The following is a 22789-nucleotide window of genomic DNA, read 5'->3' on the forward strand; positions in this document are numbered from 1 at the left end:
GTCGTGAAAACACACTCACCTCAGCAGCAGGTTCGATCTTTCTGAGTGTGTGTGTGTTTGTGCGCGTGTGATAATAATAATTTGTACTGGTTTTGCATGTGTTATAACCACTAGACGCCAATCAATCATTGTCTTTGTTTTTACTGTCGCTCACGGCTGCAGACGCCTTGCTCAAGAGCACGTCAACACTGAGAAGATAAGGTTGATGGGTCCCATACTCCTGGATGTGTTTTCTTTACAAAGCCAATGATATCAATGATTTATATCTAATCAAGTTTTAAATGACGTTTTTTAAACAAATTTTAAAAAGGAGAAAACAAGAAGTGAAGCCCCCACTGCAGGGACAGTGGATTCAAATTCTCATCATTAGACACAGAGCAGTTGTGGTGCAGTGAAACGTGCCCAGGTTGAATTATTCATATTCAACAGGATTCAAATCAGCCCTAACTCCAAACTTTATTCAAATCAGCGTCATTAAAAGCAGAGCACCTGCAGTCCCTCGTTTATTTTACTACACAAACAACGCAGGAACCGGACTTCAGTTAAAATGTGTAAAACTGAAAATCTGTTTTTTCCGGTTATTTTGTAAGTGATCTTGAGTTATTTGATCATATTGATGAAACTTTTTGTTTGGTTTGATAAATATTAATAATAGTAATATCAATGATAATAAACTTTATTTGTATAGCACCTTTCATACAGGAAATGCAGCTCAAAGTGCTTTGCATACAATATAGATACAAAAGTACAAGTACTTTGTGTCACATGGAAATCAAGTAAGAAAAACACACTAGAAGTCCAGAGAGTGGTGTTTTAGGTTTATTCATTCATTCATTTCTTTGTGTTCTGTATCACAGAACAACTGAATGATTCATCAGATTTGATTTGATGATTACAGGGTGTGTCCCCCCCCCCCACCCCACTGCACCACATTTATTATGAATTATTTTCAACACAGTTTAAAACAACACATCTCCGACTAAAGCTTGGATTCCTGTTGGGAGACTAAAGTTACAGAGTCATTTACAACTGTACTTGTTTACCGCTGCTGGATTTGTACTGGTGTGATTATTCAAAGTTTTAGAAACTAGACTTGCAGGATTTGCATCAGTAATAAAAATGAGGTCGAAGGTCACAGTGACCTCATATGAATCTGGAAAAGATTTATGTCGACTAAAAATGCATTGGAACAAACGCAGGGTGGTAATTCTAGTTTTTAAACAAGAATTTCATTTGGTTTTAAGTGGGCACCAAAAGTAGCATCTCGATAACCTCTACGAGTACTTCTAGCTTTTGTCCTTCTCCGTGGACATCCTCCCATCATGCCACGCTTCCCTGGTGTTCCTCAGGGCCTTGGTTCTTTTGGGGTCCACCACCACGTAGTCCACACGCGTGCTCTCCCCCCGTGCACGCTCCTCGCCAGCTCCGGCCTGTTTGTCACAGCTGCCTCCACCTGCTGCCGTGCAACGCTTCTGGTTGTGCAGAAACACAGGGTTTTTTCACACGTCCATGGAACTTCAATAACAATAGAGAGAGAGAGAGAGAGAGAGAAGAGAGGAGAGAGAGAGAGAGAGAGAGAGGAATGTTACCTGTCTCGATGGTGTTGATCGTCCGGTGTGGAGGTCCAAGTCCAGGTACTCCACCTGTTTGTCACCTCTGGCTCGCCGTAGCAACGGGCTGCTGACCCCGCCCTCTGAACCTCGGTGCAGCATGAGCCTGAGAGACTGCACACACACACACACACACACACACACACACACACACACACACACACACACACACACACACACACACACACACACACACACACACACACACACACACACACACGTTTAGATTTTAGTAAATCAGAGTCAAGGAAGGAAGGAAGGAAGGAAGGAAGGAAGGAATCTCACCGGCTCCCCAGCACTAAAACTGAGGCTGGAGGTCGTCATGGCGACATAGCTGTCATCTTGGTCTTCTGAGTCGGAGGAGGGGGACGAGCTGTGGGACGAACTGGGCCTGAAGGACTGACGACTGGACGGACTGACACACACACACAAAAACAAATTAACTTAACAAAGCAACATAATTAATGAATTATTTGATGATCAATTCAACCAATCAAGCGTCTCTTGTTTATCCTCTATTTAGTTTGTCCGCCACTGCTCAGGTCAGGAACAACATGTATTACTCCCGCAACGCCACATGGGGGTGGCAGAGTGCAGCACGTTCACTCTGCTGGGACTGAGCCTCAGCGATGAATATTAAATATTAAACACACACACACACACACACACACACACACACACACACACACACACACACACACACACACACACACACACACACACACACACACACACACACACACACACACAAAGTAGCTCACTCTCTTGTGAAGGTTCTGGTGACAGGTGAGCGGACAGGGGGCGGGACTTCCTGCCAGTCCTGCTGCACCGACGTGATGTCCAGAGGAGCTGGTTTCACTGGGAGAGAGAGAGAGTCACAGGTTCATCAGGTTATACTGCAGCCAGCCACCAGGGGGCGAGCAAGACACTTTGACTTCACGTCTTGTGCGCCGTCATGTCGTCCATCTTTATTAACGTTCTACAGATTGACCATAGTAAAGATAAAACAAAGCCTCGAAGACAAACATCTGTTCAGATACTTATGATGAACGTGATTTACTGAAGCGTGAACCCCAATGGACGACACTCAGAGGGGAAGTTTCTAACGATTGGGTCTGAAATCTCATCTGGATACGAGACACTTGACGATAACAAGTGGAAATGAGGCTCGAGTGTCCTCATGTGACTAATAACGAGGCTTGTTGTGTTTGAAATGAATGTCAGCGTTCTGAGTTTATTCATGTTTCACGAAAGAACGTTTCTGTAACCTCCGGCTGTGTAAGTGCTGAAGTGTGTGAACGTCACACTCGTACTGCGGCAAAGTGGAAGCAGGTGAATAATTGAAAACTGAAAGAGGCTGAAGCGACAGACGACGAACGGACAGAGAGCGAGAGAGCGAGGGACAAGAACAATCATTGACAGTTTCAGGAACAGAAGCTCGTTCACAAACGTTTCAGCCCAACAACCAAAGAGGTTTTAATCGGAAATTGTTGGATGTTATTATTAATAGTGGTTTTCATGTGTAGAAAAAACAAAGTGTGTCAATGTGCTGAGCTCTGACTGTGTCGTCCCACTGAACTCAAACATAACTGAACGCTGGATATTACCCATGATCCTCTGTGCTGTCACTCACTCACCTCTGCGTTGTGGTTTCAGGTCGCGGTGGATCGGAGGCGGCACGGCCCCCACCTGTGTCCCCGTGGTCACCGTGTTCCTCCGGAGGGGCGGGGTGAGGGGAGCGGGGGAGTTGCGGAAGCCCATGTGGACGGGTGGAGGCACCTGCCGCCCCAGGGACGCCAGATCCCCTGTGGCGGGCTGAGTGGGAAGGGAAGGGCTCATGGGGATCATGGCCACGTAGTTGCCATCTTGGAGCTGCACGGAGGAGTCAGAGGGAGGAGCCGCCCTGGAAGAGAACGCAGGATTCAGACTCTTCACTCAAACACCAATGAGGTTATGTTTTCATCTGTGTTTGTTTATTAGTGGGATTATGCCAAAACTAATCAACCGATTTCAACAAAACGTTTTCCTCGGTATAGGATGTGGTTTGTGTCAGGGAAGGAATCATGAAATGTTGGTGCAGATCCAGGTTTTTATCACTTTCTAACACAGTGAGGATGTTGCAGTGAGGAGAGTGTGTGTAATCTTTGGTTCTGGAGGTTTGAGTTCTCCTGAGGGACATTTGTATTCTTGTATTGAAATACTCTTTGAAACCTGCACACAAATTATGGTCAATCTTAACACTTTGGGGGTTTCCAGGATCCTTCAGAGGTTTTAATGCTTTTCAGGGATGTTTCCAAAGGTTCACGAGGGTTCAGATAACTTACAATATCAACAATGAAGCAACAATTCAACAAAGACAAGTTGTACAGTTGGAGTTGTGCATTATTTTAAGTCTTTTTAAGAACACAATGTTCTCACTAACCTTGGTGCCACAGGAGGCTCAGTGGTGGCAGCGCTCATGGGGACATAGTTTTCATCCACATCAACGTCTTCAGAGCAAACACTTCCCAGAGGTACCATGCCTTTGTTAATCTGAGAGAGGACATGAAGAAACCAAGAGGTTAAAGTCGACTTTGATTATCTGGTGCAATTCTCTTGTTGTTTGTATTTTACTGTCAAACATTAAAATGTTTAAACTTACAAAGTAACTGTTGAAGCTGTCGCTGAACTCGAACATGCTCGCCCGGTCCGACAGCGACTGAGGGATGAAGAAAGACTCGCAACCTGAAACACAGAAGTAGTAGAAAGACTCATATATACATAGAAATATATATATATATATATATATATATATACATATTAATACGGTTTGAGGTTGTGGTTGATGGACGAGCAGTTTTTGGATTGTGAGAAAGAGGAGACGGGTTGTGTCTAAATATGTGTCTCCATCCAGGTGATGCTCATGTGATTAATATAATCCACGATTAGAGAGTAAAAATCTCCTGATTTAAAGCTTGTACAGCTTTTACAGACTTGCTAAAAAAAAGTGTCTATTGAGCATGAATGAATATGGAGACTGTCGTCACTAATCTGCTCCTTAAGCAGCAGGTTCTCCAACAGGAAACAATACAAGGGAATCGTCTATTTTGGGACAATGTGTGTTCTCACCAGAAACTGAGATTTGGCTGAAAGTCTTTGTGCTGCTGTGGAGCAAAGTCCGCGCATTAAGGAAACTTAAGCCATTTAACGTGTGGTGCAAACAGGCACCAAGAGTTTCAGCGGTGACGAAGATATAATCCGTCACTGCTGCAGAATAAAGCCTCTTCATGACCTCAGCTCTCTCTGAGGTACCTGCTGGTTCACAGTGACAATGCTGCCCCCTGCAGGGCGTGACTGTATTTCCATTTATGTTCATGTAATACGACTGAGGGCCGTGTACGTAAACAGTCTTTAATGACTGACAAAGAATCAACCCACCATGACGTCACCCATTGGTCTGTGAGCTCCCGTTTGACAGTTTGGTCTTTTGAAACCAGAAGTAACCATATTTGGAGGAGCAGGGGGTGGAGCCTGGCTGAGAGCTTGAGGACAACGCATGCCCACCTGCCACATGCACCTATAGAACAGTACCAGCTGTCAATCACACTGTATCTATGCTAGATCCCACGTACCTGTCTGCGTGCGTCCTGGTATACTGACGGTGTGACTCCTCAGCAGACCTCCACCGCCTCCTTCGACACATCCATCCCTCCTCTCCGACTCCGAGGAGGGTCGGGGGAGCGTTGCAGGTCCCGTGCCCACAGCTGAGCTCTCTCCCTGGGCTGCGATCGCCGAGGGCTTTGGCGGGCGCGGAGGAGGAGTCGGGACGGATGCATGGAGCTCCGTCTGGGTTAGAGAGTCCACACTTGGTGTAGAGGAGGGGCGGCGGGGGGGTCGTGGCTGTGGCGTGGATGCAGGACGGGGGATCTGGTATGAGTGCATATTGGGATGCACGTTGGAGTGAGTGTTCTCAATGAGAGGTATCGCCACGGGACGCAGGTGGATATCCAGTGAGTGCTTCCTGGGGTGGGGAGAGGGGTGGCAGCGAGGTCTGCCTGCTCGCCTCCGGAGGTCAGAGGTCGTGTTGGCGTCCAGTGACTGGCTGAGAGGCCCCGTCATCGAGGCCACTGTCCACGGAGCCGTCTTAGAGGAGGACGGAGGAGGGAGGCCGTTGGGAAGAAGGGACGGAGAGGAGGAGGAGGAAGAGGAGGAGGAGGTGGCAGAGGGAGGAGGGTAGAGGTTGTCGTAGTCGGTTTCGAGAGAGACGGAGGATCCTAAAGGAGGCCTGGAGACACACATACCAAAATAAAAGGATTTAAAGGGACAGTTCACCAAAAATCTTTGTCAGAATGTAATTCTCATTGAAACATGAACATTTGGACCAAATTTGAAGAAATTCCCTCACGTTGTTCATAAGAATGGGACGGACGGACAACCTGACCCCATAATGCCTCCAGCCACTGGGAGTCACCGCCACAGAGGCATGAACAAACGTTGCTGTGGAAACGCAGCAACTTTTTGCTTTTGCTTCAAAGAGTTCACAGCGAGTTAAATCTCCGAGCGTCAGCATATCCCACAGAGATAAACATCCTTCAGACTCAGGAGTAAAATGGGTTTAATCGTTTTCTTCTATGTGATCTAGGCTGAGATAAACCTCTAATCCCGTCGTGTAGATTTAACTCGTCTCAACCTGCGACTGCTGCAGGTTTTATTCATTTGAGCCCACACAGTTCTCTAGATATCCCATGACCCACAAACTGCTTCTCGTGCGTTGGTTCACCTGATGTGACTCTGACAGTGTGACAACCACAGGTAGTTGTCCTCTGTGTGGCCGTCGGGCTCCAGGCGTCGTACGCTCACCGGGTCGTAGGGGGGCGGGACCGAACCTGCTGCCGTGGAGATGGCAGCCATGCCACTGGACGGGGTCACCGCGGTGACGGAGGGTGGGCCGGACACACGAGGTCTCTCTGGAACTGAACCGAATGAGACGTCAGATAACAATAACAGCTAGCAGCCATTAAACAAGGTACACCTTTACAATTTAATACAATCCAATACAACAGCTCTACCACAGTTTCCAACTTCTCCAGACTATGCTCTGGTTGTAGTTTGTAGCAGTGCACGTGTTTTTGTAATTTAGCAGATGAAGATATTCATTTCAAAAGTTCAAATGGCTGTACGCAGAGAAGCTGCTGAACAAAATACCATATTTCATGATATTTTTTTAATATTTGACCATCTACACATCTGAGGCGTGGACATACACACACTCAATCCTGAAGACGTTTTTTGTCCATATTAATCTCTGCATGTTCTCGCTCCTCCGTCCTCCCACAAGCTTTCACACTGACTCAGCCACAACCCACACGAACGACCAAAAAACAAGAAGGGATCGTTTTATTCCGTCCATCTATCGTGATTGATTCTGTCGTACCGTCTTCAGTCGGGTTGAAGCCACAGATCAGGCAGATGGAGGACACCCAGCGGTTCATGTCCTCCTCAGACTCGGCCACCAGGTACCAGGTTCTCTCCTCCGTCCTCAGGTCGAACACGAAGCTGTTCTCCAGCTCCTTCTTTGTGAACGACAGGCCGGCATCCACCTGAAGGAGAAGAAACGGACAAAACAGGCAGGTCTGAAACACAGACGTGTGTAAACATGCATCCGGCCATTTTCTGAACTCGGCCTTGGCCCCAAACTTGACCCTTAAAGAATCAACTACAGATGGTGGATGTTCATTCATTCTTTCAGGTCATCACTGAATCACTGATCTAACGCAGGGCGGTTTGACTTTCACTGATTTATTTTCCGTCCTCTCTCTCGAGCTTTGTGTGTCCGACACTCGTGTGTGTGCGTCTGCCGTACCTGTTCACACAGGTTCAGGTTGATGGTCCTGATTGGTCGACGGGACTGTTGGTTCTTGTAGTACTGTAAAACGTCCGGTTCTCCGCTCAGTCGACCGCTTCGCAGAACGAACCATCGCCTCTTCCACGCCTGAGAAACACAGGAAGAAAGACATCTATTATCCAATGAAGCAAAGACGGCTTTTATTTTGTATTAATGCAAATTTAAACCCCTTAAATAATTGTTTGATGTTACATAAACATAAGATTCACTAAATATTGAAAGAAAAGTGTTTTTACTGGAAGAAAAAAGAGAAAACAAGACAAGTGAAGATGTTATTCAAACTAACATCTCTGACAACACAGGACTCAAACTTCAACGCCCCAATTGTGCCTCCTACAGGTTAGAATCCTCATTACACACCACCTAAACTTCCCCATCTTGAGTAGCCACCAGCACCAGGATCAATAGGTCACTGACTATTATTATAAGTTACTGATTATAAATCAGTTTGGATCATGTTTTAAATTTTTCATGGAGTTCACTCTTTTCTCTCTCTCTCTCTCTCTCTTTCAAGACAACTTTGGTGTCTCTCTCTCATGTCAGAGGTTTAACACTCCAGTGCATATGAATGTTAACTAAACATCACACACACACACACACACACACACACACACACACACACACACACACACACACACACCACACACACACACACACACACACACACTAAATGTTTGACACCGCTCTGGTTCATGCCATCATGCGCTGAGCATTATGGGTAGGGTCCATCCCCCATGAGCAATCCCAGCGATGACACCCCATATTTCAGACATGACTCACTACCCATGTGTGTGTGTGTGAGAGTGTGAGAGTGAGAGTGTTTGTGCAAAAGACACATCATGATTATTTAAACGTGTGAAACAGAGCATGAAGATGGATTTTAATTTAATAAAAGCATTCGGCACACACACACACACACACAGACAGAGAGAGTTGTGTTTATCTGTTTAAAGGAAGAAGAGAATTAAGTAAGGGAAAAAGACTTGATAAACATTGTGTGTGTGTGTGTGTGTGTGTGTGTGTGTGTGTGTGTGTGTACACAGTGATTAAACAGTGCAGCACACATTTCTCTCCAAACACAGACAGGAAGAGGAAGTAGCTGAACAGGAAATGCCGGTTAGCGACGGCAGTGGATGTGTGTGTTTATTCTCCGTCGCTCTGTTTGATGATCTGTCGTCTTCAGGCGGCTGCACAAATACGAGCAGTGCGACCGCAGCTTTCCTCCATCTGTCTTTGTCTTCGCGTTAGGACGGCTGTTAATCTAAACGTTAGTGGTGGCTGTAAATCCACCACTTTAAAGTAAGCATCTAGTGGTCAGAAGAGGAACTGCATCCTCAGTTATTGCTGTTTAAAGTTTAATCTTTAACTTGACTGTTCAAAGTCACAGTTTGCCCACACATAAGAACTAACAATATGAATGATAACCCCTTTTCCTTTAAACCCTTCTCGAATCTCTTCTTCACCTTTTCTCTCTCCTTTCCTCTTACGTTTTGTTTCTTCCTTTGACCTCTGACCCCAAACAGGAAGAGGGCACAATAGATCTATAAAAAGCACTTCCTCCATCCTGCCTGCGAACCAAAATTAACAAAACTATTTACCCTCTATTTCAGTTCCTTATTTACCGACATGTGACCTCATGACACGTTCAGTTTCTACGTTTTCAGTTTCGACAGCGAGGTCCCGATATAAAACATCGGCAGATGAGAAGTCAACGTAGCCTCCGCCTTCGTTTTCACAACTTGTTGTGCATCATCGCCGACGTTTCTTATCACACTGATGTTGAATATTGATCATCAAAATATTTTCCTGCAAAACCAAAGACTCTTTGTCCTTAAACTGTGTTTGACCTGATGTGTGTGACGTGTGCTGTTGTGCTGAAGGTTTAATTCACCTCATCATTCTGCTTGGTTCTCTTCCAGCGTGTGTGTGTGTGTGTGTCTGTGTGTGTCTGTGTGTGTCTGTGTGTGTCTGTGTGTGTTTCCAAACCTTCTAAATCTTTGGGGAGGCCTGATCTTCCAAACAGGCCCAGCTGAGAGCGATTAGTTTATTACATAATTGGGGGCACACACACAAACACACACACACACACAGGGAGTGTATGATGAGGTACACTCTGTGAACTTTGGCCCAGAACTTAACATGAACATATGAACACTCACAATCCTCTGCCGTTATAAGACTGTGTGAGAGTGTGTGTTTTGACAGTAGACACACTGCTGGTCCGTGTGTGTGTGTGTGTGTGTGTGTGTGTGTGTGTGTGTGTGTGTGTGTGTGTGTGTGTGTGTGTGTGTGTGCACAGTGGGTTGTATATCATCATGACTAAATGTTTACACACTCTGAACAAAGGGTTCAACAGTTTTTATCTTCTTCTTCTTCACCTGCTGAAAAACTCAGGCCTCCATTTTTAACTGCTATGTCCGACACCAGGGATTATGGGTATTGTAGTCCTGTTAATTAAAACATATAAAGCTCTGTTTCAGCCCTGATCGGTCTGAAGTTCAAAATCTGGACAAATCATCAAATTGTCCTCGAGCAAGGCAGCAAAACCCAAACTCCTTGATCACACTGTGGTAGAAAAGACAAACTCTATTTTTCGATCTATTTATTGCTCCTTCACTTTATTAACATGTACACAGGAGGAGAGTCGATAGAAAGAAAGAAAGAAAGAAAGAGAGAGAGAGAGAAGGAGAGAGAAAGAAACATTAACTGGTAAAAATATGGAGAGGAGTGATGTGATTAGTTCAACTCACTGGCAAGGCATGTCAGATATGCAGTGTGAGTGAGTGTGTGTGTGTGTGTGTGTGTGTGTGTGTGTCTAAACTGCTTCTTTACTGGAAAGTAAGCTTTGCTGCCATTGGACAAACAGCCTTATCTATCTGTCTGTCTGTCTGTCTGTCTGTGGTATTTGATTTTGAGCAACTATTTTGTTGATACTCTCTAAATTATACTTCAAAAATTCCTTAATTAGTAAAATAAAACAACATGAATCTGAGAAATAATTTAATTTAATCAATATCCTGAGGTTAAAATCATAGCGACAAACAGCTGTGTGCTGCGGAGAGTGTTGCTGCTTTATGATTATAACTCTGTAGTTTCAGGAAATGAGTCAGTGTGTAAACAGAGACGAAACCAAGAGATCATCATCAACCTGAATTAAAAAACTAGAACACCCGTCTGTAGAGTTTATACCTCCACCAAGGTCCCCATGTGAAACCACTTAAATGATTTAGATGTGTATCTTTATTTGGATCTGCACCATCATCCACAAAGTCATGAATATCAGTCCTCTAATTTTAGTTCAACAAAACTTTCCTAAATAATAATAAATGTCCGATCTCACGCTGGTGAAGAAAGTGAAAAAAAACATCCTACATCCAGCCCCTGATCTGGATCCGCACTAAAATGTAATGACCCCCTTCCTGGTCAATATCGCATTTATCCACCAAGTTTCGTAGAAATCGATCGAGTAGTTTTGGAGAAATCTTGGTGATAAACAAACAAACACAGACGGAAACATAACGTCCTTAGCAGAGGTCACCACATCGCAGAGTTTCAGTGAAGAGTCTGTAAACTGCGTTGGTACCTTTTAGCAACTCACAAAGAAAATGCGATTAAACGAACATTACGAACGGTTGTACGAACATTGTCAAAGAAAACAAACCAAAACAAACAATTCCAACGTGTGATCGAAAGAGCACAAAACTGTTTCGAACAAACATTTGTACGAAAGTTTGTCCGAACATTTGTACAAACATACAATAAGAAAAATTAGGTACTCACGTAACGCCGTAACTTTTTCTCCGGTGGCGATTTTCGCAGCCAGCCTTCACACACCACGTCCCCGGCTCCGCTCATCGTCACGGCAACAAGGCTCAAACGCAAAGCTTCCGATTCGAGCAATCAACTGACACAGCTGATCAATCGTCCAATCCGGTAATCCGTATCGCTCGCCTTTAATCAGACTCAACCAATCAAATCAGTCACTCAGCGACTGGATGAGTTTTCAGGACTCAGATCAAGTTAATCTGGTGGAAAACTGATCAGATCAAACTTCTTATCCGATTTGAAATCATTTGATCTGGTTTCCGGAGGCCCCCGACCCCGTCGACCAATCAGCTGTCACCGCAGTCGACCTTCTGACTCCTGAGGCCTCGGATCAATCAGTCTATTGGTTGATGAGGTGAAACTCTTCTGGGATGGATCACCAGGCGTGAGGGAGCTGTTCCTCTGTCGACGGCTGAGTGGTCGACTCACACCTCCTTCTCAGAGGGTTTCTACTTCCCAGCAGCCACTCTTCCCTCCCTCCCTCCCTCTCTCCTTCTCTCTGGTCGTGCAACAACCAAACACAATGGCTGAGTTCGGACATTCCTTCTATCCTCTCCTCCCACTTCTCCCTCCTCCTCCTCCTCCTCCTCCTCCTCCCGACAGGAAACTCCCCCTGTGGATAGAGAGAGAGAGTTTTCTCCTGCTGAGGAAGACAAACTGTTCTACACAACAATCATGTGTTTACTTCAGAATAAACTGATCTGAAGAGGTGGTGGTGCCGAGTTTGTTTGCTCTGAATAAACTGTGGATGTTGGAAAAAGAAAAGTGACAAAATATAGGCTATATAGTATTCATACCTCCACCAAGGTTCCTTGAATTAAATCAAGTTGCACCAAATCACAAACACTCGTAATAAACAGCCCTGGAAAAATGTGGTTCTACATCAGGTACAGATCAGACTTTGAGATATTCAACCTCAGTCTGAACAGAGATGAGACCTGAACCTGGATTCAATGCGACGCTACATCAACGGTCATGAGTCTGTGTTCCAAAAGCACATCAAGAGGAAAATGTAACTGTAAACGCTCACATCTGTGGCCTCCATGTTTATTACAGACTTCTTCTGCTTAAATATAAAAAATATCCTGTATCTGCCTTTTAGTCCAGACTGTTGGGCCTTGCAGGACGAGGACATAGGAGGAGAGTTATCAAGTTGTTTGAATCTGATCTCATTCTCTGAGGATGATCATAAAACTAACATCAATATGGAGGTAAATGCTGACATCTAGTGGACACTTTGAAGTCATACAATAGTTTGAGTTTTTTTCCCAAATGGAAAAAAATAAATATTAAATAACTCACCACACACAGGAAATATTTTATCTGCAGGCTCACATTTAAATAAAATAACAAGGAAAGTCACTTTAGGCAAAATTTACTTTATTTGACTGGAATGTGTTAGGTTTTGGCTCCAGTGCATTTCATTTTGAATAAATTCAATTTCTCTGGTAATACAAGCTGGTTACATACATACATATACACTCTGTAAAATATTGTTAAAGTCCAGGGTTTGTATTCTTAATATTCACAAAAGGTAAAAAGTAGTTTTTTGCAAGCTCAGCTCATGTATTTACATTTCATTACATTTAGCTGATGCTTTTATCCAAAGCTACTTACAATAAGTGCATCGACCCTGAGGGAACAAACCCAGAACAACAAGAATCAAGAAAGTACAATTTTCTTCAAGAAACCCAAACTACAAAGTGCCATAAGAAAGTGCCATTTAAATGTTACATCATCTTTTAGTTTAAACTAAAGTGGTTTTTTTCAGTATTAAACAGATTTATTTGCAATATATAAGCTTTAAAAAAGGGAAATATTCCCAAGTAACGCTTATTGGTCAATAGCTGTGAACACTGAGAATAACTCTGAATGAACAGAGAAGTTGAGAATGTGTGTTTTATTTGACCTGTTTGAAAGAGTCGATATATATTTAGTGTATTTGGATATTTGTATTGGTAAGATAAGATTTGAATGAATAAAGAATCAGACACTGGACAGAAGCTCCTGCCGTCTGTCTCATTCTTTCTTATACAGGAAATCTGATCTGCTTATGGAATCTCAACCTGAGACCTGTAACACTGACGTAAATGTCCTTAGAATTCTGTCAAATGTTTGTCCGTTCAGATATTAGATCAACCACCAGTGTTTTTGTAGATTTGTTTGCAAATCACCAAAACACATGTTGGTCTAAATGTTTTTTTTAATCTTCGAGAGAAAAGAAAAAACATCGGCCACATTGAAAATATCAAAAATATTGTATTTAGTCAGAGTTCTCAATTGTGACGACCTTGTGTAGCTGCTGCTGCTGTCGCTCCTGCCCCCTGACCCAGCAGCGGCACATACAGTAAATTAACAGAGCTACAAACACTGCTAATAATGTCAATCCTCCCAGTGCCAATACTAATACTGCCATTGCTGGTGCAGTCACTGTTGCTACTGCTATTGAATATACTACTACTGCTATCACTACTATTACTCTTATCACTACATTAGCTACTGTCCATCCTGCTGCTGCTGCTGCCACCCATAATATTATTACTAGTATGATTACTGCTGTCATTATTAGTGCACATAGTAAGTTGTAGAACCTTTCCTGACTCAGTGGCTCTGGGCTCACATTTGGGGTCGTATGTTGTTCCTGAGCAACAGTGGCTGTAAAGGAAAGAAAGTGCAAAATTAAAATGTGGTCAATTCAGGCTTGAACCTAATTATCTGTTTTCAGTTGCAGTATATTTTCCTGTGCTCATGAATGACAATCTTACCAAATACTGAACTCTACTGAATCCACTTACCAGTGACATTGAGCCAGCATTTGTCTGCACTCAGGCCATATCTTGTCGACACTACACACTTGTACTGGCCTGAGTCATTAGTCCTGAGTCTGAACACATGAAGTCTGAGTCGTCCTTCTCTGAGGACGCCTCTGTCTCTGTCACACTGGACTCGTCCTGAAAACTGTTCATCCTGAGACTCCGGGACCTCAACACCGTCATGTAGTTGATACACGACAGAGACTCGTGGTCTTTACCAGTTTACACAAGATCATAAGTAAGTTGGGGATTTGTCACTTCTGGTTGTGAACGTCCATTCCAGAGTGACGCTGTCGCTTCTCAGCCTGATAGTCGGTCTGTGTCACTTTCACAAAAATGTTCCTGCTGAGGAGACAAAGAGGGAAAGTGAGGACCTGAACTTTCTGATCATTTTAGTTTATGGACGATGAAGTGAAGGTGAGAACTTACCACAGACACAGGAGATCGTGGTGATGAGCAGCAGGATCAGGATCATCTTATCTCTGTGAGAGGACACAGAGGTGAGACTAATAAACTCATGAGCTCAGTTAACCAACCAACCGATATACAAACTGTGGTATAATGTGAAATACAGGGGTAGGGAACCTTCTGTATAGAACTCAGGGGACAAGGGAGAGGACAATAAAAGGCAGAGTCACTGATTAACAGTTTGGTTAGTGAAACAGTAAAAACTAAATTATATGCTCACACAGCTCGGAGAAATTCTTAATATGTAATTGTGTTAATTTACAGTTTTCTACACGTCTGATTACGACCTCAGTCTGAGTTTTCACATCACTTTAGTAAAGAGTATGTGAGTTAAACTTCTCCAGACTCAGGTCGTGTTCACTGAGGGATTAGCCTGTTAGCTCAGGTGAAGCCGAGCAGGCAACAGGCTAGAGCGACAAGCTAACGGTGACATCACCTGTCCATCAAGTGATAATTATTCATAATTTCAAACATCTATATAATTTAAACTAGTGAGTTAGAAACAAATCCCCCACAGTTGTCGTGAAGGAAGAACTTAGTGATTGAGACTAAAACCGTTTTTGAACCAGGCTGCAACTTAAAGCCACAATTTGCTGTTGAGGGGAACTTCCTCTTTCTATGAGGCATGTTTGCACACGCACACACACACACACACACACACACACACACGAAAGACGTAGAGAAATACATCAAATAAAGTGCACTCTGCTACAAACCCCGTTCACCGGCGTTGAAGTTGTTCGTCCCTCTGTCTCAGACGCGCAGTGGCAGCGCGTTCTCTGTGCAACAATCAGGGCTGAGCCATGAGACCGATGACAAGTGCAAAAGATGCACGTTGAGCTGAGTTGTGAGTCGTTCCTCGAATCACGTCCACTTCTCTTTGCCCATTTATAAGTTAGCCAGGACTAGGAGGAGTATCGGTACAGACACGGATTGGCTCGTGAAAACGAGCCAATCCGTGTGTGTATGTTTTGCGGGGGTATTTTTTTCCATCCTGTTGTGTATGTGTGGTTAAATTATTATGTTCAACTGGTTTCACTTAGGTTGTCCATTATGTTTTGATGTAAGTAGGCATGTGTTTAAATGAAAATTATTTTGCATATATTTTTATTATGTTACGTTATGTGTACTCTTGTATTATGTTGAAAACTCAATAAACAGATTGTTTAAAAAACTGATTTTCTTATTTTGCCTCATGTTCATCAGGATCAGTTAAGGTAAATCATTGTAAAAAGATAATAAATTATTAATTTAAGGTTCGAAACTGTGAAAAAAAACATTTAAAAAAAAAAACTTCATAGTCTATTTATCTGTCTGTATATGTGGTCAGATGAACAAATTGTTTTCTGTCTGATGCTCCACTCAGTTCTTACCCCACAGCTTAAATCTAATTATAGATATATATTCCTGTTGCTCATGGTTCAGTTCTCTTGTTGCTGATTCATGAAGCAGTGGAAATACTCTTAACCAGTTTCACTTTGAACCGCGTCACAAAGTAAGGTGTGTATATTTATACTCTTTTCTGTCATTGTGTTAATCCTTAGTTTGTGTTTTTCATTGAAGACAAACGCTGAAGACCAAAGAAATCTGTGTCACTTCTTGAATTCTTAATGTGTTTCTTATTGAATTGACTTTGACTTTGCTCGTCTCATATTTGAACATTTCGATCGGATCCATCTGATCAAGGAAACTGTAGAAGTTACAAAGAGCAAACCCAGAAACAGAATTCTGCTTCAGGAAAACTCTGAACTCCAAAGAGACGAAACCCAAACAACAATTCAACTTCTCTCGTAGCATTTTCCTCTTCTCTTACTTTTACATTCTTCAACTCTCTATTCAAATCTTTTAATGTCCTTTTTAAATGCTTCTGTTCTTGTATGAGCTCATGTTGCCTTTACAGTTTCTCACGGTGTCTTTTATATTTTATGTAACAGCACTTTGAATTGACTTGTTATTGAAATGACTGTAAACGCTCACTCTGTGGCCTCCATGTTTATTACAGACTTCTTCTGCTTAAATAAAAAATATCCTGTATCTGCCTTTAGTCCAGACTGTTGGGCCTTGCAGGACGAGGACATAGGAGGAGAGTTATCAAGTTGTTTGAATCTGATCTCATTCTCTGAGGATGATCATAAAACTAACATCAATATGGAGGTAAATGCTGACATCTAGTGGACACTTTGAAGTCATACAATAGTTTGAGTTTTCTTCCCAGATGGAAACAAATATTTGAAATAACTCACCACACACAGGAAATATTTGATCTGCAGGCTCACATTTAAATAACATAACAAGGAAAGTCACTTTAGGCAAAATTTACTTTATTTGACTGGAATGTGTTAGGTTTTGGCTCCAGTGCATTTCATTTTGAATAAATTCAATTTTTCTGGTTATACAAGCTGGTTACATAAATACATATACACTCTGTAAAATGTTGTTAAAGTCCAGGGTTTGTATTCTTAATATTCACAATAGGTAAAAACTAGTTTCTTGCAAGCTCAGCTCATGTATTTACATTTCATTACATTTAGCTGATGCTTTTATCCAAAGCTACTTACAATAAGTGCATCGACCCTGAGGGAACAAACCCAGAACAACAAGAATCAAGAAAGTACAATTTTCTTCAAGAAACCCAAACTACAAAGTGCCATAAGAAAGTGCCATTTAAATGTTACATCATCTTTTAGTTTAAACTAAAGTGGTTTTTTTCAGTATTAAACAGATTTATTTGCAATATATAAGCTTTAAAAAAGGGAAATATTCCCAAGTAACGCTTATTGGTCAATAGCTGTGAACACTGAGAATAACTCTGAATGAACAGAGAAGTTGAGAATGTGTGTTTTATTTGACCTGTTTGAAAGAGTCGATATATATTTAGTGTATTTGGATATTTGTATTGGTAAGATAAGATTTGAATGAATAAAGAATCAGACACTGGACAGAAGCTCCTGCCGTCTGTCTCATTCTTTCTTATACAGGAAATCTGATCTGCTTATGGAATCTCAACCTGAGACCTGTTACACTGACGTAAATGTCCTTAGAATTCTGTCAAATGTTTGTCTGTTCAGATATTAGATCAACCACCAGTGCTTTTGTAGATTTGTTTGCAAATCACCAAAACACATGTTGGTCTAAATGTTTTTTTTAATCTTCGAGAGAGAAGAAAAAACATCGGCCACATTGAAAATATCAAAAATATTGTATATAGTAAGAGTTGTCATTTTGTGACGACCTTCTGTAGCTGCTGATGCTGTCAGGCCCACTCTCTGAATTTGAGTGACTGAAGCCAGAGTAGATGAGGACCCAGGGAGCTGACAGAGCTGCAAACACTGATAATATTATCGATCCTCCCAACAACAATCCTAATACTGCCACTGCTGGTGCAGTCGCTGTTACTACTGCTATTGAATATATTACTACTACCACTACTATCACTACTATTACTCTTATCACTACATTAGCTACTTTCCTTCCTGCTGCTGCCTTCCCTACTGTTATTACTATTATGATTACTGCTGTCATTATTAGTGCACCTAGAAAGATGTAGAACCTTTCCTGATCCAGTGGCTCTGGGTTCACAGTTGTGGTCGTATGTTCCTGAGCAACAGTGGCTGTAAAGGAAAGAAAGTGCAAAATTAAAATGTGGTCAATTCAGGCTTGAACCTAATTACTACCTTATCAAATACTGAACTCTACTGAATCCACTTACCAGTGACATTGAGTCGGCATTTGTCTGCACTCTGGCCATATTTTGTCGACACTACACATTTGTACCGGCCTGAGTCTTCAGTCCTCAGTCTGGACACATGAAGTCTGAGTCGTCCTTCTCTGAGGACGTCTCTGTCACACTGGACTCGTCCTGAAAACTGTTCATCCTCCGGGACCTCAACACCGTCATGTAGTCGATACACGACAGAGACTCTGTGGTCTGTTACCAGTTTACACAAGATCATAAGTAAGTTGGGGGATTTGTCACTTCTGGTTGTGAACGTCCATTCCAGAGTGACGCTGTCGTTCTCCTCAGCCTGATAGTCGGTCTGTGTCACTTTCACAAAAAATGTTCCTGCTGAGGAGACAAAGAGGGAAAGTGAGGACCTGAACTTTCTGATCATTTTAGTTTATGGACGATGAAGTGAAGGTGAGAACTTACCACAGACACAGGAGATCGTGGTGATGAGCAGCAGGATCAGGATCATCTTATCTCTGTGAGAGGACACAGAGGTGGAGACTAATAAACTCATGAGCTCAGTTAACCAACCAACCGATATACAAACTGTGGTATAATGTGAAATACAGGGGTAGGGAACCTTCTGTATAGAACTCAGGGGACAAGGGAGAGGACAATAAAAGGCAGAGTCACTGGTTAACAGTTTGGTTAGTGAAACAGTAAAAACTAAATTGTACGTTCGCTTCGCAGCTCGGAGAAATTCTTAATATGTAATTGTGTTAATTTACAGTTTTCTACACGTCTGATGAACAGACCTCAGTCTGAGTTTTCACATCACTTTAGTAAAGAGTATGTGAGTTAAACTTCTCCAGACTCAGGTCGTGTTCACTGAGGGGATTAGCCTGTTAGCTCAGGTGAAGCCGAGCAGGCAACAGGCTAGGAGCGACAAGCTAACGGTGACATCACCTGTCCATCAAGTGATAATTATTCATAATTTCAAACATCTATATAATTTAAACTAGTGAGTTAGAAACAAATCGCCCCCCCACAGTTGTCGTGAAGGAAGAACTTAGTGATTGAGACTAAAACCGTTTTTTGAACCAGGCTGCAACTTAAAGCCACAATTTGCTGTTGAGGGGAACTTCCTCTTTCTATGAGGCATGTTTGCAAAACCACACACACACAACCACACCCACCCACAAAACCAAAACCACAAAACCCCCCCCACACACACACACACACGAAAGACGTAGAGAAATACATCAAATAAAGTGCACTCTGCTACAAACCCCGTTCACCGGCGTTGAAGTTGTTCGTCCCTCTGTCTCAGACGCGCAGTGGCAGCGCGTGTTCTCCTGTGCAACAATCAGGGCTGAGCCATGAGACCGATGACAAGTGCAAAAAGATGCACGTTGAGCTGAGTTGTGAGTCGTTCCTCGAATCACGTCCACTTCTCTTTGCCCATTTATAAGTTAGCCAGGACTAGGAGGAGTCAGCACCGGCCGGAAGACGCTTGCTCACTGATAGGCTCGTTTTCACGAGCCACTCTGTGTGTGTATTATACACACACATTTAGAAAACACACTCTGTGTGTGTATGTTTTGCGGGGGTATTTTTTTCCATCCTCTTGTGTATGTGTGGTTAAATTATTATATTCAATTGGTTTCACTTAGGTTGTCCATTATGTTTTGATGTAAGTAGGCATGTGTTTAAATGAAAATTATTTTGTATATATTTTTATTATGTTACGTTATGTGTACTCTTGTATTATGTTGAAAACTCGATAAACAGATTGTTTAAAAAACTGATTTTCTTATTTTGCCTCATGTTCATCAGGATCAGTTAAGGTAAATCATTGTAAAAAGATAATAAATTATTAATTTAAGGTTCGAAACTGTGAAAAAAAACATTTAAAAAAAAAAACTTCATAGTCTATTTATCTGTCTGTATATGTGGTCAAATGAACAAATTGTTTTCTGTCTGAAGCTCCACTCAGTTCTTACCCCACAGCTTAAATTCTAGATATACAGTATATTCTTGTTGCTGATTCATGAAGCAGTGGAAATACTCTTAACCAGTTTCAACTTTGAACCGCGTCACAAAATAAGGTGTGTATATTTATACTCTTTTCTGTCATTGTGTTAATCCTTAGTTTGTGTTTTTCATTGAAGACAAACGCTGAAGACCAAAGAAATCTGTGTCACTTCTTGAATTCTTAATGTGTTTCTTATTGAATTGACTTTGCTCGTCTCATATTTGAACATTTCGATCGGATCCATCTGATCAAGGAAACTGTAGAAGTTACAAAGAGCAAACCCAGAAACAGAATTCTGCTTTAGGAAAACTCTGAACTCCAAAGAGACGAAACCCAAACAACAATTCAACTTCTCTCGTAGCATTTTTCTCTTCTCTTACTTTTACATTCTTCAACTCTCTATTCAACTCTTTTAATGTCCTTTTTAAATGCTTCTGTTCTTGTATGAGCTCATGTTGCCTTTACAGTTTCTCATGGTGTCTTTCATATGTTATGTAACAGCACTTTGAATTGACTTGTTATTGAAATGACCGTAAACGCTCACGTCTGTGGCCTCCATGTTTATTACAGACTTCTTCTGCTTAAATATAAAAAATATCCTGTATCTGCCTTTAAGTCCAGACTGTTGGGCCTTGCAGGACGAGGACATAGGAGGAGAGTTATCAAGTTGTTTGAATCTGATCTCATTCTCTGAGGATGGTCATAAAAATCACATCAATATGGAGGTAAATGCTGACATCTAGTGGACACTTTGAAGTAATACAATAGTTTGTTTTTTTCCCAGCTGGAAAAAAATAAATATTAAATAACTCACCACACACAGGAAATATTTTATCTGCAGGCTCACATTTAAATAAAATAACAAGGAAAGTCACTTTAGGCAAAATTTACTTTCTTTGACTGGAATGTGTTAGGTTTTGGCTCCAGTGCATTTCATTTTGAATAAATAAAATTTTCCTGGTTATACAAGCTGGTTACATACATACATATACACTCTGTAAAATGTTGTTAAAGTCCAGGGTTTGTATTCTTAATATTCACAAAAGGTAAAAAGTAGTTTTATGCAAGCTCAGCTCATGTATTTACATTATATTACATTACATTACATTTAGCTGATGCTTTTATCCAAAGCTACTTACAATAAGTGCATCGACCCTGAGGGAACATCACCAAAACACATGATGGTCTAAATGTTTTTTTTAATCTTCGAGAGAGAAGAAAAAACATCGGCCACATTGAAAAAAATCTAAAATTATTATATTTAGTCAGAGTTCATTTTGTGACGACCTTCTGTAGCTGCTGCTGTTACTCCACTCTCTGAATTTGATTGACTGAAGCCAGAGTAGATGACGACCCAGGGAGCTGACAGAGCTGCAAACACTGATAATATTATCGATCCTCCCAACAACAATCCTAATACTGCTCCTCTGGTGCAGTCGCTGTTACTATTGAATATATTACTACTATCACTACTGCTGCTATCACTAATTTTACTCTTATCACTACATTAGCTACTGTCCATCCTGCTGCTGCTGCTGCCACCCATAATATTATTACTAGTATGATTACTGCTGTCATTATTAGTGCACCTAGTAAGATGTAGAGCCTTTCCTGACTCAGTGGCTCTGGGTTCACAGTTGTGGTCGTATGTTCCTGAGCAACAGTGGCTGTAAAGGAAAGAAAGTGCAAAATTAAAATGTGGTCAATTCAGGCTTGAACCTAATTATCTGTTTTCAGTTGCAGTATATTTTCCTGTGCTCATGAATGACAATCTTACCAAATACTGAACTCTACTGAATCCACTTACCAGTGACATAAAGCCAGCATTTGTCTGCACTCTGGCCATATTTTGTCGACACTACACACTTGTACTGGCCTGAGTCTTCAGTCCTGAGTCTGGACACATGAAGTCTGAGTCGTCCTTCTCTGAGGACGTCTCTGTCACACTGGACTCGTCCTGAAAACTGTTCATCCTCCGGGACCTCAACACCGTCATGTAGTCGATACACGACAGAGACTCTGTGGTCTGTTACCAGTTTACACAAGATCATAAGTAAGTTGGGGGATTTGTCACTTCTGGTTGTGAACGTCCATTCCAGAGTGACGCTGTCGTTCTCCTCAGCCTGATAGTCGGTCTGTGTCACTTTCACAACATTTTTTCCTGTTGAGGAGACAAAGAGGGAAAGTGAGGACCTGAACTTTCTGATTATTTTAGTTTATGGACGATGAAGTGAAGGTGAGAACTTACCACAGACACAGGAGATCGTGGTGATGAGCTGCAGGATCAGGATCATCTTATCTCTGTGAGAGGACACAGAGGTGAAGACTAATAAACTCATGAGCTCAGTTAACCAACCAACCGATATACAAACTGTGGTATAATGTGAAATACAGGGGTAGGGAACCTTCTGTATAGAACTCAGGGGACAAGGGAGAGGACAATAAAAGGCAGAGTCACTGGTTAACAGTTTGGTTAGTGAAACAGTA

At 42.1% G+C, this 22789-nt stretch overlaps 2 protein-coding genes across 7 annotated transcripts; both read right to left on the reverse strand.

The window, feature by feature from the left end:
* Positions 1-797: 797 nt before the first annotated feature.
* On the reverse strand, positions 798-11780 carry LOC118102890 (GRB2-associated-binding protein 1). Of its 2 annotated transcripts, none has more exons than XM_035149478.2 (12): positions 11275-11780; positions 7453-7581; positions 7024-7189; positions 6370-6562; positions 5222-5874; positions 4252-4334; positions 4033-4142; positions 3248-3513; positions 2372-2468; positions 1896-2025; positions 1590-1724; positions 798-1469 (listed from the first exon to the last, which is right to left on the reverse strand). In XM_035149478.2, exons 1-12 carry the CDS (start codon positions 11347-11349, stop codon positions 1287-1289), a joined length of 2220 nt encoding a protein of 739 aa, XP_035005369.1. In that variant the 5' UTR covers positions 11350-11780; the 3' UTR covers positions 798-1286. The 2 variants fall into 2 exon arrangements, with proteins under 2 accessions (XP_035005369.1, XP_035005368.1); XM_035149477.2 differs by having other exon boundaries at positions 798-1472.
* A 902-nt stretch (positions 11781-12682) lies between these two features.
* LOC118102927 lies at positions 12683-22740 on the reverse strand. 5 transcript variants are annotated; one of them, XR_007032382.1, is made up of 4 exons: positions 19557-19732; positions 18751-18803; positions 18310-18666; positions 16905-18211 (listed from the first exon to the last, which is right to left on the reverse strand). XR_007032382.1 is itself a non-coding variant. In XM_035149540.2 (3 exons), the coding sequence occupies exons 1-3, from the start codon at positions 22594-22596 to the stop codon at positions 13583-13585; spliced, it is 795 nt and encodes a 264-aa protein (XP_035005431.2). In that variant the 5' UTR covers positions 22597-22627; the 3' UTR covers positions 12683-13582. The 5 variants fall into 5 exon arrangements, 4 of the variants coding, with proteins under 4 accessions (XP_035005431.2, XP_047194786.1, XP_047194787.1 ...); XM_035149540.2 differs by lacking the exons at positions 16905-18211; positions 18751-18803; positions 19557-19732 and adding exons at positions 12683-13974; positions 22551-22627; XM_047338830.1 differs by lacking the exons at positions 18751-18803; positions 19557-19732 and adding an exon at positions 22551-22740.
* Positions 22741-22789: the final 49 nt, after the last annotated feature.

Source organism: Hippoglossus stenolepis, chromosome 23 (assembly GCF_022539355.2).
Source record: "Hippoglossus stenolepis isolate QCI-W04-F060 chromosome 23, HSTE1.2, whole genome shotgun sequence".
In the NCBI taxonomy this organism is placed as follows: Eukaryota; Metazoa; Chordata; class Actinopteri; order Pleuronectiformes; family Pleuronectidae; genus Hippoglossus; species Hippoglossus stenolepis.